The 14,115-nt window shown below is 36.2% G+C and overlaps 1 protein-coding gene across 2 annotated transcripts in view; it reads right to left on the bottom strand.

Moving 5' to 3' along the window:
- Positions 1-14,115, bottom strand: part of BTAF1 (B-TFIID TATA-box binding protein associated factor 1) — a 47,310-nt gene that overhangs the window by 22,660 nt on the left and 10,535 nt on the right. For both annotated transcript variants that reach the window (XM_040605636.1, XM_040605637.1), the window contains 9 exons: positions 13,002-13,116; positions 10,206-10,352; positions 7,673-7,836; positions 7,241-7,377; positions 6,535-6,646; positions 5,195-5,263; positions 2,533-2,622; positions 938-1,033; positions 530-706 (listed from right to left, as the gene is read on the bottom strand). In XM_040605636.1, coding sequence (XP_040461570.1) covers positions 530-706; positions 938-1,033; positions 2,533-2,622; positions 5,195-5,263; positions 6,535-6,646; positions 7,241-7,377; positions 7,673-7,836; positions 10,206-10,352; positions 13,002-13,116 — 1,107 coding nt within the window. The remainder of the gene's footprint in view (positions 1-529; positions 707-937; positions 1,034-2,532; positions 2,623-5,194; positions 5,264-6,534; positions 6,647-7,240; positions 7,378-7,672; positions 7,837-10,205; positions 10,353-13,001; positions 13,117-14,115) is intronic.

Raw genomic sequence — 14,115 nt, 5'->3', positions numbered from 1 at the left:
TTTTTAAACTTAAAAAGCATATAATGAATGCCTCAAACAACTAAGATGTACTCTAAGTGTGTGAATAAAACAGAAGCTACAGGTCCAAGACCATAATCTAAACATTTTAAGTTACCATTCACAAAGTAAAACCTAGGTTACAGATTTGAATGAACCGTAACTCAGTTCAGTTCTGGTGTAAACAGAACTCCATCTTTGCCAACTTAACACTGTGAATACACTAAACCTCTTGTGAGGTTAACAAAGCTGAGTGCTACATGTCAAAGTACCATCAAAACCAGGCAAGCACAGCCTCTACTTACAATGTTTAGTGCAAGTAACTTACAAAGTTACAACAGCACAATTCTGCTATATGGTTGCATATTTCTGCAGCCTGGATATAAAAATGCTGTCACACATCTCATAACCCACATGAGACTGCAGTGCAAGCAAACTGCTTTATCATATCTATCTACTGTTCAGCCACATCCTCTACTCCGAGCAGAGCTTTCTGCTCCAAATCTATGCAATTTCTCACGAGGGTTATTACCTGACGTACTGCCAAAGCATACTTTATTCCTAGGAGACCACCGTGTCTCACTTCCCACTGTTCCTGCGTAAGCAGCTTCAGGAGAACATCCACAGTTTTATGAACTCCAGTCTCATTCATGTGCTTCAATACTACTCCCAAAGTCTGAGCACAAGTCTCACGTACTGGTGCTACCACCTAGGATAAAATAAATGATAAAACAGGTACTTCTGTAGGAAATTTGACTTAGACTGCTGAAACTGCTATACAAATAAAGTAAAATTTATGTATCAACCGTTTTTTAATAAGCATCTGTGAGCAGTTACAATAGGCACATGCAGTTGCACTGTACAAAGCATAGCTGATCTGCTGCAATATTATCTCCTGCAGAAGCCTGCTGATCTACCTGTTCACTCCGAAACAACTTACTTCATCTGAAACAAAGTCTCCGAATCTGTCTAATGCAAATACACAAAGAAGTCTGATAACCAAGTCTTCCAGCCACTCCTGATGCTGCTGAATCATCTGTACAAAGAGAAAAAACACCTTGACTATATTTATTCACAAAGGATTTCCAATATGCTTTCTTTAGCCAAAATTTAAGAGATATGACACATTTAAATTGATTTAATAGTCATCTTGCACAGACAGTCAAGGCAAAATAGCCACCACTAATTAAGCTCAACTAGCTTATTACAAACATTTTTTTTTAAAAAACGCACAGTACCTTTATCAAAAGGCTAGAGAGCACCTTGCAAGATAGACAGATTATTTTATCCCTACACAGCACACAAATGTAAAGTCATTCAGATAATCTCCACCGACTAATGTAAACACATCATAGGCAAGGCAACCAACGTGTTTGAAGGATATTTACAAATAAGCTAACTATGAAGCAGTACTTCGCTGTGGGAGAACCAGCGAAAGGAACTTGCTTTTCAGCCATGTCTCCTCCAGATTTAACAAAGCAATTTAGACCAAGCTAGTCTTGAAGTTCTGGACACTGTCAGAGACCCAACAGTTTTGGAACTTTGAATCTTAGAGCAGAAGCCCCATAAATGCAACTGCTCCGGCATCATCTTTCTCTTCTGCATTGTCTGCCTGCTGGATCACCACTTCCCTTGAAAACTACAGTTTTAATGAACAAAACTACATTATATTATGGATTTCATATTCCCATAGATGTCAAAGAATTATACCTGCATATAGCATTTACAGCAGCCTTTGAAGCTAGCCTGGGGTACACACACAGTTTCCATAATTAGTTAAGAAACTAAAGTGTCTTACCATTGCAGTGTGTTTTATTACTACCCTGCAAACTCCATGGAACAAATATTACTCCACATGGAAGCAAGGCAAGATAGTAGCTTTCTTCTTTCCCTATATACAAAGTATGCTGATGCAGCTTGATTTACATTTGATAATAGCTCCTAATTCTTCAGCACTCTCTAAACCACAAGCTAGGAGAGCTTTTACAGCAGGGAGGTCAATATGAATCTGGATGAGTTTCACTATTAGTAAACAAGCCATTGCTGTCATGATATTTTAAAAAAGAGTCTCCTTCTGAACAGACTGTTTAAATACTTTTTCTTATAATAACAAAGCAAGCAGATCAATAGTCATTCTACTATTTAAGTGAATAGAATCAGACTGTCTGAGACACTTCACTAGTGTTATATAAATATATATATAGCTTTGTAAATTTTGTTTCAGCACACCCGTACCATAACCTGAAAATAGTATTTTCTAGTATGGAGGGTAGTGTTTAGTAACTTTACACAGAGTCTACATATTAATGGCTGCTTATACAGTAGTATTATTTTTTTGCACAGGCCTTTTAAAAATAAAGTAAACTTTTCATTAGTGCATAGAGTGACTTCATCTAGATTATTCTGAGCAAACAAATTTCATTGTTTATATTCCCCCCGTATCACCGACCTCCTGCAAAGCTTGAGTATTTTAAGAAATCTGTTTTCTAAACTCTGTTTAGGTAATATGTTAAGTCTACATGACTGGAAACTTACCTCTTCTAAAGAGCTATCTCCCATTTTACCACCACTTTTGCCGTGAGCTTTAAGTATCTCTCTCAGTCCAGTACCTGCACCATGTCGAACCTAGAAAAGTGAAATAAAACATCAATCTTGAAATATTTAGGACCAGAAGATTAAAACCACACTGGGTAACTGAAAAATAAATGTCTCTAAGAACAAAGTAGTAAAGTGCTGCAGAGTTAGTGGTACTTAGACCTGTGGGAATGGGTAATTTTTTTCATTTGATGAATCTCATACTGATCTGTCCAAAACCAAGCTGTTTTTTCTTAAGTATTTGCCAGCTTATGGACAGAAGCAATTAAGAATTGCTTCTGTTTTCTAACCCAGAGATATTGTCATCATATGTGCAGCAGCAATGTAGCCGAAGGCAGCTTTCATTTAATCTCACACCTCACTAGTACTCTGAGAAAGAGCAACTAGAGGATATTACTGTTTTCAGTAAATTAGTAAGCTAAAAAAAGCAATATTCTTATGTTTCTTAAACACTTAATGTTTCTCTTTGTATTATATATTATATTTATACTTCTCTACAACTATTTATATTTCTTAAAGTTTGGATCCCCACTGAATATTCTGAAGTCTGCAAAACAAATTTTTCTTACTATTTTTTTACTATTCCACATAGCTTACAAATCTGTCTTGCTTCGCTAAATATTAAAAAAATGAGTAAGTGGTATGGGAAAGCAAATTATAGCCACTTGTGTGTTCCCAGCAAACACGAACAGTTGAACACACTAGGAAGAGTTCTGGAAGTGACAGAAGACCTGTACAAAGACAGGCTACAGACATACCCGTTTCTGGGATTTCTGATACGTAACTGGATTAGTAATTGGCTAATCAAGAAAAGCCCACCCAATAGATACACAGAAAGTTGCAAAAGCGAAGTTTTGAACCAGGCTTTCATTGAGAGACCTTTATACAGGTGAGAGCAGAACTTCTTTTCTTATAAGGACACTTCATATGCATGCTCGCTACTAGTATAAAAGTGTTGTATTTTGCTTCTTGATTGTAACAATTAGTACTGAGCAGTTGGCAAGTCCTCCCTTAATCAGAATATCTTAGATAAAATGCAAGCATACATGCCCCCATATTTACAGCTCAATGGCTGCTGATAAAAGCTATAAGCAAGTCACTAAAAGCCAGACAGAGAGCCCGGTCTTAAAATCCTAATTGTTCATAATACACTAATCACTTGTTTATTTGGTCCAAGACTGCTTAGGAGCTATTTTTCACAATCCAGAAGAGGAAGACTTTGCCAGTTAACTTCTCAGCTTCTGCAAACATGAAACAGTATGTTTTTAAAACAGACAAATTTTTAAAGGAAATACCAGTAATAGGATTCATCTTGCCTGACCTGAGCTGCCTATAAGCTAGGCAAGCAGTCTGAACTAGCCATCCATGCTATCCCTAGACATTGCAAGAAGATGCCATACAACCATTTTAAAACCATTTGTTTTGAGGCAGTTTAACCCATTTTTCATCTAGAACATACCATAATAACGATGCTGTATTGATCTACTTCTTTCATTAAGGTGTGTGTGCCCTATATCAAATGTTCTAAGAAAGCTACGAGAATGCCTGCGCTTCAGGAGACAAGTGGACTTCTGCTTCATCTGCAACCAGTCTGCCTTCAAATAAGGTGAGGCTTATTAGCTCAGACTCAGTGATGTGCCACACAAATATAATTGTCCTTTTTCTGGGCTGAAAATAATTGTGCTGGCTGCATATGTTCTACCTCTGTGTTTCCAAGTTTGAGGTCAGTATGGGCAGAGCCAGCTTGCTATCACTGAAACTGTGCTACAGATAGACCTAAGTATGTTACAGTTGTTATTAACATTTAATTTTTCAAAAGATCAACTTTTTTACAAAAAACTGAAGGTAGTTGACAACAGTTACTTCCATCTTCTGCTCAAGGAAGGGACACCATTATCAGCTACTTCATATTTCTGCCTGGAACCGATACCAAAGTTTGTGGAAAACAGTATAAGGATTGAATAGAAGGGTGTGCACGACAGTTTTTTAATCTTGAAAATAAAAAGAAAGAAAATTATCTTGCAAATAAGCATCCAAATATATAGTTTTTGTAGTTTGTATTTACTATTGTTCTAAAAAAGTTAAAAGTACATTTTTATAGATGAAGATAATAACTAATGATTTGTAGCCTAACCTGTTACCAAAGGGGCGATTCTCCTCCATTTTCTACTAGCTTTGCGTTAGACAAACATACCACTATTGTCAGCAACAGACTTGCACAATATTCCTCAAACTCTTAACAAATCCAAGCCTGCTAACACCAACTATTGCTTAATCTTTTGACTGCAGATGCATGTGCTTTTATTTTGCTTCAGTTTCAGTATTTCCAGAATTCTCACTTATAATCACTGCTTTCCATACCCTTCCCACTCTCCACTTGAGTATATATTACATATCTGTTTTTATTTCCCCTTTAAATGAGTCTTAAAAAAATACTCAATTGCTCTAAAAGCAGATTTCTCTTGGCTGTGTAATCTGTATTTACAATTGATGTAATTTTTGATATCTAGGAAAACATTCGAGTGCTATGCACACAGTTTTTGTGCTTCCACTGAAGCTTTTTTAAAATCTATAATTACACCTTAGATACTGCACATCTTACCTCCCAAGAAGGGTTAAAGAGATCATTGCACACCTCTTCACAAAAACTTTCCAAAGGCCATTCATTTGCCTAAATTAATAAAAAATTAAGTATGAGATTAAAAGTGAAAGGGATCAGGCGAACATTTCTTGTACCACTTAGATACATGAAGATAAAAAAAGACCTCCAAAAGCTTAAGTATTTTTCTTCGTTACTGGATAATACTGAAAAATAACAGCAACTTTCTTCCACACTTCAGAAACTTTGCAGAATAGCACTGGATTTTTTAAAAATCTTATGAAGTTTGTCTATCAGTAACGTAACCTCTTCTCTATGGTAATTAATTTTGATGTTCTGGCATTCAGCTTCCTTTTAGGGACCACACAAGGGCAGAAGGTGCAGCAAAATTTATCATCCTTCCCAGTGTTCTTTAAATTTATGAACTTTGCCTTTAAAGAATACAATAAGCAAGTCTCAGTTTGAAATTACACTACATAATCAAATTGGGTCAATTACTCCAGTAATAAATGCCACCCTTTTCAAAACACATTCCACATTTTTAAAAACCAGAAACATACCCACTGCAAAGGAAACTGACATTGCTGTCGAAAGAAAATTATGATACCAACATTATTAAGTTCACACCATCACAAACACAAAGCATTTGAAAGGCTAGCAACCAGCAGCTATTCAGCCTGTTGAGTAACTCATCTCTAATTCATTTTCCAATCACCATTTTTCAAGTAAGAATTCACTGACTAAGCTATGTCTGGAAAAATCTTATTTTTGTAGAACACACTTATGAAGATCAAGTCTCTTCAAATAAACTTGTATATATCACTTGTATTCTTGAATAGCTCTTCTTACAAGTTTTCAGCTTTTCAGTCAATTAAAACAAATGCAAGTTTTTCTAAGACTGAAGGTAACTTTAAATCTTCAATTACTAAAGATAGAACTTAAATCTAAATTAAGCCTCATTAAAGTAAGGTGAAGATTAAAATGTACATGAACATTTAGATCAAATTATTTATGGCTCAGTGTAATCCTACCATCTAAGTGTTTAGCACTGTTTTACAGTTTAATACCCAGGTCTGACACCTGCAATCCACCTACTCAGGTTCCTTTGCGTCACAAACTGCTACCAATGGATTAAATGTGTTTTCGTCCTCAATGCTATACACACTTTGAAGCTCATCTGCTTCATCACATATAAAAGCAAGCTGGCTGTGGCATTCTTTACTCCATTTCTCTTACTGCTAAAATGACTAAAGAATTTAGGAGCACAAAGGGGTTTTGTTTTACATTACTTTGCTAAAAAACTGAATGATCATTCCTACTAACCACAGAACAACATATCATACCTCTTCTGGAGCATTTTCTACCAGTGTTTTTGAGTCTGTGGCAGGCTGGTTGATGACAACATTTGCAACTTTTCTTCTCTTTTCTTCTGGCTCCCCATCAGTGCTATCATTGCTGAGGAGGAACAAGTATAAGTTTATGAACTGAAAGTATGTTTTAGGGAAAGTAATTACTTCTACAACTGCAGTCTTCAGATACAATAGTGTGGCAAGAATACAGAACAAAAAGGTTTAACACTGAAATACACAAAATAGGTAGGTTTACATGCCAAAAGAACTCAGTGAGAAGACAGTAGAATCCTGTCCCTAATTGGCAGTCCTTCTCAGATGTCTTTTTCCAAGAAATACAGAAATTCTTGAATAAAATCAAGGTAAGAATATTTTTTATGGTTTCATCAAGAAGTTATATATTAAATTTTTAGTTTATCTTTTTAAAAAACCCTTTTCATGCACTATTTTCTACCCATATTTAATAATAGGGACAAACCACAATTTTTAACTGCAGCATTCCATTATTTCAAGATCCCTCTGAAGCTAGGTCCTTAACAAAGCTCTACTGGGAGTAAGTACAGCACACAAGCTTTTTACCATCAGCATAATTAGCATGTAAAAGATTAAGAAGCAAAGACTGTTGGAAGTTTTTCAACAGATAAATCAAATCACAATCCCAGCTTAACTAAAATAAAAGCAAATCAGTTCACTATTATACCTCTTCTCATTAGCTTCCACAGCATCTCTGGATCTTTGCTTTGCAAATAGCTTAGCCATTCTCTTGGCTTTATTCTTTTGTCTACTGCTCATACCAGCTCGAAATTCTGAGTCAATTAACTCAGCAGCCTGAAGAGTCTGAAAGAGAAGTCATTCATTGTCAATTCTTCTTGCAATGAAGGTCCTGAAAAATTCTCAAAACCACATTGCTCTGAAGGTCCCAACCCTCCATTTCAAACTCAGAGCAGCAGTTTGACATTAGATAATACTAACATGCAACTAAGTGAGGGCATAAGAATTCAGGAAGTCAAAGCGTACCATATTCAATGTTGATCATCATACTTAATACACACAGAGTATAACCACAGAAGCACAAATAAAGCAAACCCACTGTATTATTCCTTGCAGTCAAGCAGCCCGAGGTTTTACCTACAGGTTGTTTGTTTACTAGTGAAACTGAAGAAGGAGAATAGTCCAAGTCTTCATCATTGAAGAGATCTTCAGTATTCATCCCAATTGCAGCACCCATATCTAAGCCAAGTTTCTTTTGTAACAGTTTCCTCTGTCGTGCTATCCTCTCTTTAGGATCAATTTCACCTTGAAAAGAAGTTGTTTAAGAAGGCAAAATGTGTCAGATTTCCAACCAGATTTATTATTGAAGCTTTGTTCAATAAAATAACATAAAGCCAAAAGTTACAGATTTAAGTTGTACTTGGCTAACACATCAATACAATCTTTTAAACCAAATCACACCGATTCCCTAGGAAGAAGTTTTCTGCTACTGAAGCTATACTAGTCCTTAAACCATGATGAATTTTTAAACAGAAGAAAGTTCCTGTGAACTTCATTAAACTACATTTGGTCTACAGAAGTAAAAAACCAAATCTCCCCCAAGTTTTTATGAAACTGCACTTTGAAAGGAACAAATTAACACACTAACAAATAAATCCAGCAACTGATTCAAGAACTATCCCTTTTTTATTGAGCCCATGCATCCTTGTGGGAATCTGTTGATTTTGGCAGTCTGAGGGTTTGGATTTTTTTTTGTTGGTTTCTTTTTGGATGATGTTGTTCATTTAAGGTTTCTTTACTTCCTAAACTTTATCTTCTGTTGGGAAACAGACCTAAGAAATAACAACCACCAACAAAACCCCTCAAATTATATTCAATCCCATATCCTGTAATAATATGTGTATTCTAATAATAGTAATATTCTTCCTTGTAAAATGCACTCGACTCAAGCGTCTCCTGCCCAAACTAACTCCTGATGACAATGTAGACTGAAGCATAAGCATGATTTTCCTAGGGTGCTGGAGTCTGTTAACAATCTTATCTCAATCTTCATGTGTCAAGCAAGGCTCATTTAGGAAGTTAACAGAAGCTGCCTCAAGAATGTTGTGAAACTTCAACACTTTAATTACTGAACACCTAGACTTCAGGAGCACCCACAGTTACAGAAAAGAATTGAAGATTTCAGTGCTCAAGTAGAATAAAGTCAACTGAAACTTGTAGCTTGTAGGGCTGTCAAGACTTCGCTCTATTTTTACATGTGTGGTATGGAAACTGTTGAGGAGATTGGGGTTTTTTTGTCAAATACCTGCGTATACACTTGTAGGGAGATGACCAATATTGGCAGAATTTTGGTGTATACATCAGGTTGAGTAGTAATTAGTAGTTGATTATAACAATACCAATAAGCCTTTCTTTTTTAAAAACTTGATTCAACTGAAAAGCAGAGAAATACAACCTCCATTCTCTAGAAAACATTTTTCCTTTTGCAAGTTCATCTTAGGAAAAACCTTCAACGACTGCTAATTCTAAAGATCATATAACTCACTTTATGTCCATTCACATTGGCTACTTGAAAACAAAAGCAGAAGAGAAAGCAGCCTTTGTGTATTTTCCCACCAGTTAAAAAAAAAGGAGCAGCTAAAGCTATTCTTAGTTTCATTTTCTTATTTCTGATTTTGTATTTTTTATTTATTTTCATTCATAAGATTTATGTGCAATCATACAACACTGGAATAAATACACTTCTATGAACTGAAGTGTCCTATTCCATCAGTTAGATTTCTGAACAAGTAGGGTTTTATTAAAAGAGGTTAAACTTGTACAACAACTTATTAACCTAGCATAACAAATGGCAAGCAATAAAATAGCAGCCAGAGTTAACAGACAGGATACTGCTTAAGTGTCAGCAGCCATAGGTGCTTTTCCTTGCTGCGTTAGTGTTTTCGTGTACACTGCACAGAATGCATCACCATGAGGAACAAGTGAATCACAGCTATGCAGTCAGAGCAGATTCTTATCTACAGCACCATTTCATTTGATGGAGAAACTGGAAGACAGACTGGAACTAGAGCAGGAAAGTAGAGTAATAGCAAAATTAAATATCTTTGATTAAAATAATTCAATGCCATTACACAGATACAAACCAACTCCTTCAGCTAAAAAGTTGCAGAAAGATAACAGACAAGTCACTTGAAACAAAAGATATCATGCAGGCACCGATATTTGATCTTACAGCTTTGACAGTTTTATCACAGTATTTTTCATGCAGTCTTTCTACACTTGAAACCTTCAAGCTTTTAAATAAGCCACATCCCACCATTATACCCAAGGACACCGCTTTAATGAAGAACAAGTGGTGATAGTCCCTGTAGCTCTTAGAAAAAAATCTACAGCAATTCTATGGAAACCTTTAACATTGCCTTTTCTGCTCCCTCTTTCAGATTTCCATTCTCATCCTTCCCCCTGTACACATACCAATTCTAATAACAGACACCCCCCCTTCCTAAAAATCATTTACCTTAAGATAATACAAACCAGTTATGTTGGGGAATATTTTATTCCGTTATTTCCTAGAATTTTGAGAAAGCACAGATGACTAGACTAATAATACTGCCACAACAATTGTTTTCAAATCAGTAAGTTTTCTTGTCTGCAAGTAAAATATAAAGATATACCTGATTTATCATCTTGGACTTCAAATTCTGCACCAGCAGATCCGAGAAGAGATGCACCATGTTTTAACAACCGACATATATCAAATCTGTCAAAACGCAACCGATCTGTTGAAGGTGAATCTTCCATAGGACTTTCTGAGCCTGGTTCTAGGTAGGACATTGAAAATATTTTTAATTACAATGTGATGAATTTTTTGTTCAAAGTTCTGCCAGAAGATTAGCAAGAGAAACAAGAAATAATTTCTCTCCTCTAAACGAATCACCAGACACATGGCATTTTGATTCAAAAAATGTAAAGGCTCAATTTCACAAAGAGACTTAAAAAACCCTTCACAACACACTTAATTGAGTAGGAAAAAATTGTAATGTTTCTCCCTTGATGAATGTAGCTTTTTAAAATCTTGGACACTGATATACCACTATATATCCAGGTCTTCTCTTACACACAGCGCCAACTTGCAGTTTGAACTGCATATGGCATGATACTTGTTTAAAGTGTGCAAGCCAACACCATTTATTACCATATCACAAAAGCCAAACATCCCCCATATTGAAGATGGGGAGTAGTCTTAACAGGTATGGGAGAAAGTCAGCTACCAAGGGCTGCTGACAGCCAGTTATCAGCTCTTCTCAAATCTAGCTGCAGGTACAGTGCAGTTCAATACTGATACGGAACAGATTTATTCCTCATAAGGTGTCTTACAAATTCCTGGTTTGAATTCACTCCCGAAGTATTCCCTCCCTTAACACTCAAAGATTTGTGTTTTGCGGCTCCTAGTCATATACCACTTGGTACCCAAAAAGACTGGCTATTCCCTACATAATCGAGCATGCTCACATCCTGAATTACAACCAATGGTATAAATACAATTGTTGCTTACAAGAAAACCAGCATTTAGTTTGATGTGTTTCATCCCATACTCACACTTACTTTGAAAGCTTGTTCATTTACAGCAGAATGAGTCGTTAAGTGCACAAAACACCATACAAAAACACCAACTACCTTTCTTCAGCCCTGAAGTTAATATTTCATTACAAATATATAAAAAGAAACAAATGTCTGCATAGCCAGTTAGCCCTGTTAAAATAGTACCTTTTTCTCAGACACACATAATTACCTTTTAAATTTCATGTCTGATAGGCAGATATGCAAGAACTGGACAATGCACTTGCAGACTGTAATTGAATGCTGTACTTCAAGATTGACAGGTTGCCCAATTTCTATGTACAAAAGGAGTGCTGTAAGTAATACTTGGAAATAGACTAGTGAAACTTATCCGTAGTAAGACAGTAGAGTCTACAAATAATGTTATTAAGTATATGGATAAACATGATTTACTGGAAAAGATTCAGAATTGTTCCTGAAAAAAACACCTCTAGTTAATCTGATTATGAGTGTCCAAGAGCTCCAACAACTGGATAGAGGGGATCCAGCGGACGTAATATATTCAAGAGTGTTTGGCAAGGTTTCGTACTAAAAAATTAGAAAAAATTGAAGGAACCAAGTTACCACAGAATTTGAGTCCTTCAGGGATCAGTGCTGGAACCAATTCTATCTGTCTTTAGCAATGAGGAGATTTTGCTACACACTCTTGTCAAGCATATAGATGACACGATGCCTTTTTGGGTAACCAAAAGCGGCAATGGCACTAAGGAATCCCAGGAGCAATCTTAGAACAGACTAATGGACCAAGAGGCAGATAAGGTGTGAAACAAACAACCTAAACCATGCCTACACAACACCGAATTCAGATCTGGCTGTTAACATTCAAATTAAGATCTTGGAGGTACTTCTGACAGTTTTCTGTATTCACCAGCTTACTGGGCACTGACAGCCAAAACAGCCAACTAAGTCGTGGGCATCATCAGGAAGGACACTGAAAACATGACAAAGTGCATCATTTTGCCACTAGGTATAAATATCAGTAGTCTAGAGATGTAGGTACACTGTGTGCAGTTCTGCACATCAAAAAGAGGACACAAGTAAGAAAAAACACCGAGAAGGACAAATAAAAGTTAGCTAAAAGACAAAACAGCTGTCTGCGAGGAAAGACTGAAGAGGCTGAAACTCTTCAATCTGGAGAGAAGTTGCTGGAGGTGAGCAAATATGATAGTTGACAAAAATCATAAAGGTTATGGATAAGGCAAATACTGAACTTGCTTGTCAAATTCTATAGCAACAGAACCAGGAGACACCGAACGAAACAAATATGAGATCACCTCAAGACAGTTATGAGGGTGTGCATTTGTTGTTTTTTTTTAAACAATGCGCCACAAAATTCTAAACACAGACAGTGACAAAGGATTTAGAAAAAAAATCACTGACAACAGGTCCCTAAGCTGACAGCAAAAGCAACTCTAACATCCCTAACATGACAATTTCAGATGCAAAGTGAGTACAAACAGAAAAGACTTCAGCAAGCTACCACTTCATCTGCCTCAGAAAGGTGCTCTGAGGAAGGGAACGGAGAAGAAAAAGTGCGTTTGCAAAATATCATGACAAAGTTGATTGGTTAAAAGTTTTGCCATTTTACTAGTTATTATTCCTTTTATAAATAAAAGCTTTATGAGGATACAGAGCACAAGCATAGGAATCTTAGAAGAAGCAAAGGTCTGGTACATTGCTGTAACTAAATTTGAACATCTAAAGCCAAAGAAGTTTGCTACAGTCCACACATACAAAAAGGTCTGTGCTCATAAAAACCCCAAATTACACAGCTGCCTTGAAATGTCTCACATCACATTCAGTTTGCATCACATAAACAATGAATTCTACATAATTCATTTAAGCACCACCTTGTTTTGATCTTGGAGTTGGATTCCACTCAGGCACATTTTTCACTATTGCTTCAACAGCCTGGCCAGCCGCAATACGAGTATCCCAGTTCGTACTTCTTAAATACACTAACACCTTTAAGGAGAGATTAATAAAGACATAAATAAGTACTTGCTTAAAATGTACTTTCAGAAAATTCATCAGCTGTTATGCTCTAATAAAACACACTTTTAATGCTATGGATTAAAACACCATTCAAAACAACAAAGGACAAGAAAACAAACCAAGGAAATGCAAGCAGACTTCTCTATATTGCTCACTACTTAGCAGAACACTTGCCATAGCCACACATTAAGAATTTATAAGATACATTTAGTCCCATTGCTCAAACTCAACATCTATTTCCTCCAGGTACTGAACAAGTCTTGAGACTTTTGGTTTTTGCTTTCTAAAAGGAAGTGTTCAAAGGAGATTAATAGACCTTAAAACTTTGAAGTCATTTAATCCAAGAAGAGGGACAACAGGGGACATTTGAAGCAACGTATGCTCTTCTAAATTAATTTACCACGATGTCTCAAATCTGGAAAAACTATTTCTTTTTCTGAAAGTGGTTTGATATTCATGATTCCTTGGCCACTTTGTTGATACTATCAATTGTGGTGAGGGCACCTGTTCAATTGAGGAGCAGAATTGAGGTCACTCAGCCATCTCCAGCTGTCAGATACAGACTATTTTTGGTGGCTTTACTAGACTTGGCCAGATTGAAGTCTCAACCTAAAGGAAATCTCTTCCAATTTTTTCAGCCCTTTTCAAGACACACAGCTTCCTACATTTTTAATGCTTTATCACACAGGTAAGAACCTTTAAAGGCAGGAGCAGAAATTTTTTGTAAGGCAGTAGAGCTTTTCTTTATAGAAGAAAATCTAAACTTACAGCAAACACTGAATATCCATACTGAATGCAAAGTGAAACCTCACTTACATAACAATTTCAGAGGCTGACAGAACAGCAGGTTTAACAGAAGAAGCCTCCTAGTTTTCTTCAGTCTCCTATTTTCAGAGAATACAAGACTACTATGCTTTTTTCTTCTTCTTCCCACATAATGCATACCCCTTTTAAACTAGTTTTATTCTC

Source organism: Falco naumanni, chromosome 9, assembly GCF_017639655.2.
Source record: "Falco naumanni isolate bFalNau1 chromosome 9, bFalNau1.pat, whole genome shotgun sequence".
NCBI lineage: Eukaryota > Metazoa > Chordata > Aves > Falconiformes > Falconidae > Falco > Falco naumanni.
Note: the sequence above shows the minus strand (reverse complement) of the source record. Positions and strands in the feature narration are given on the sequence as shown.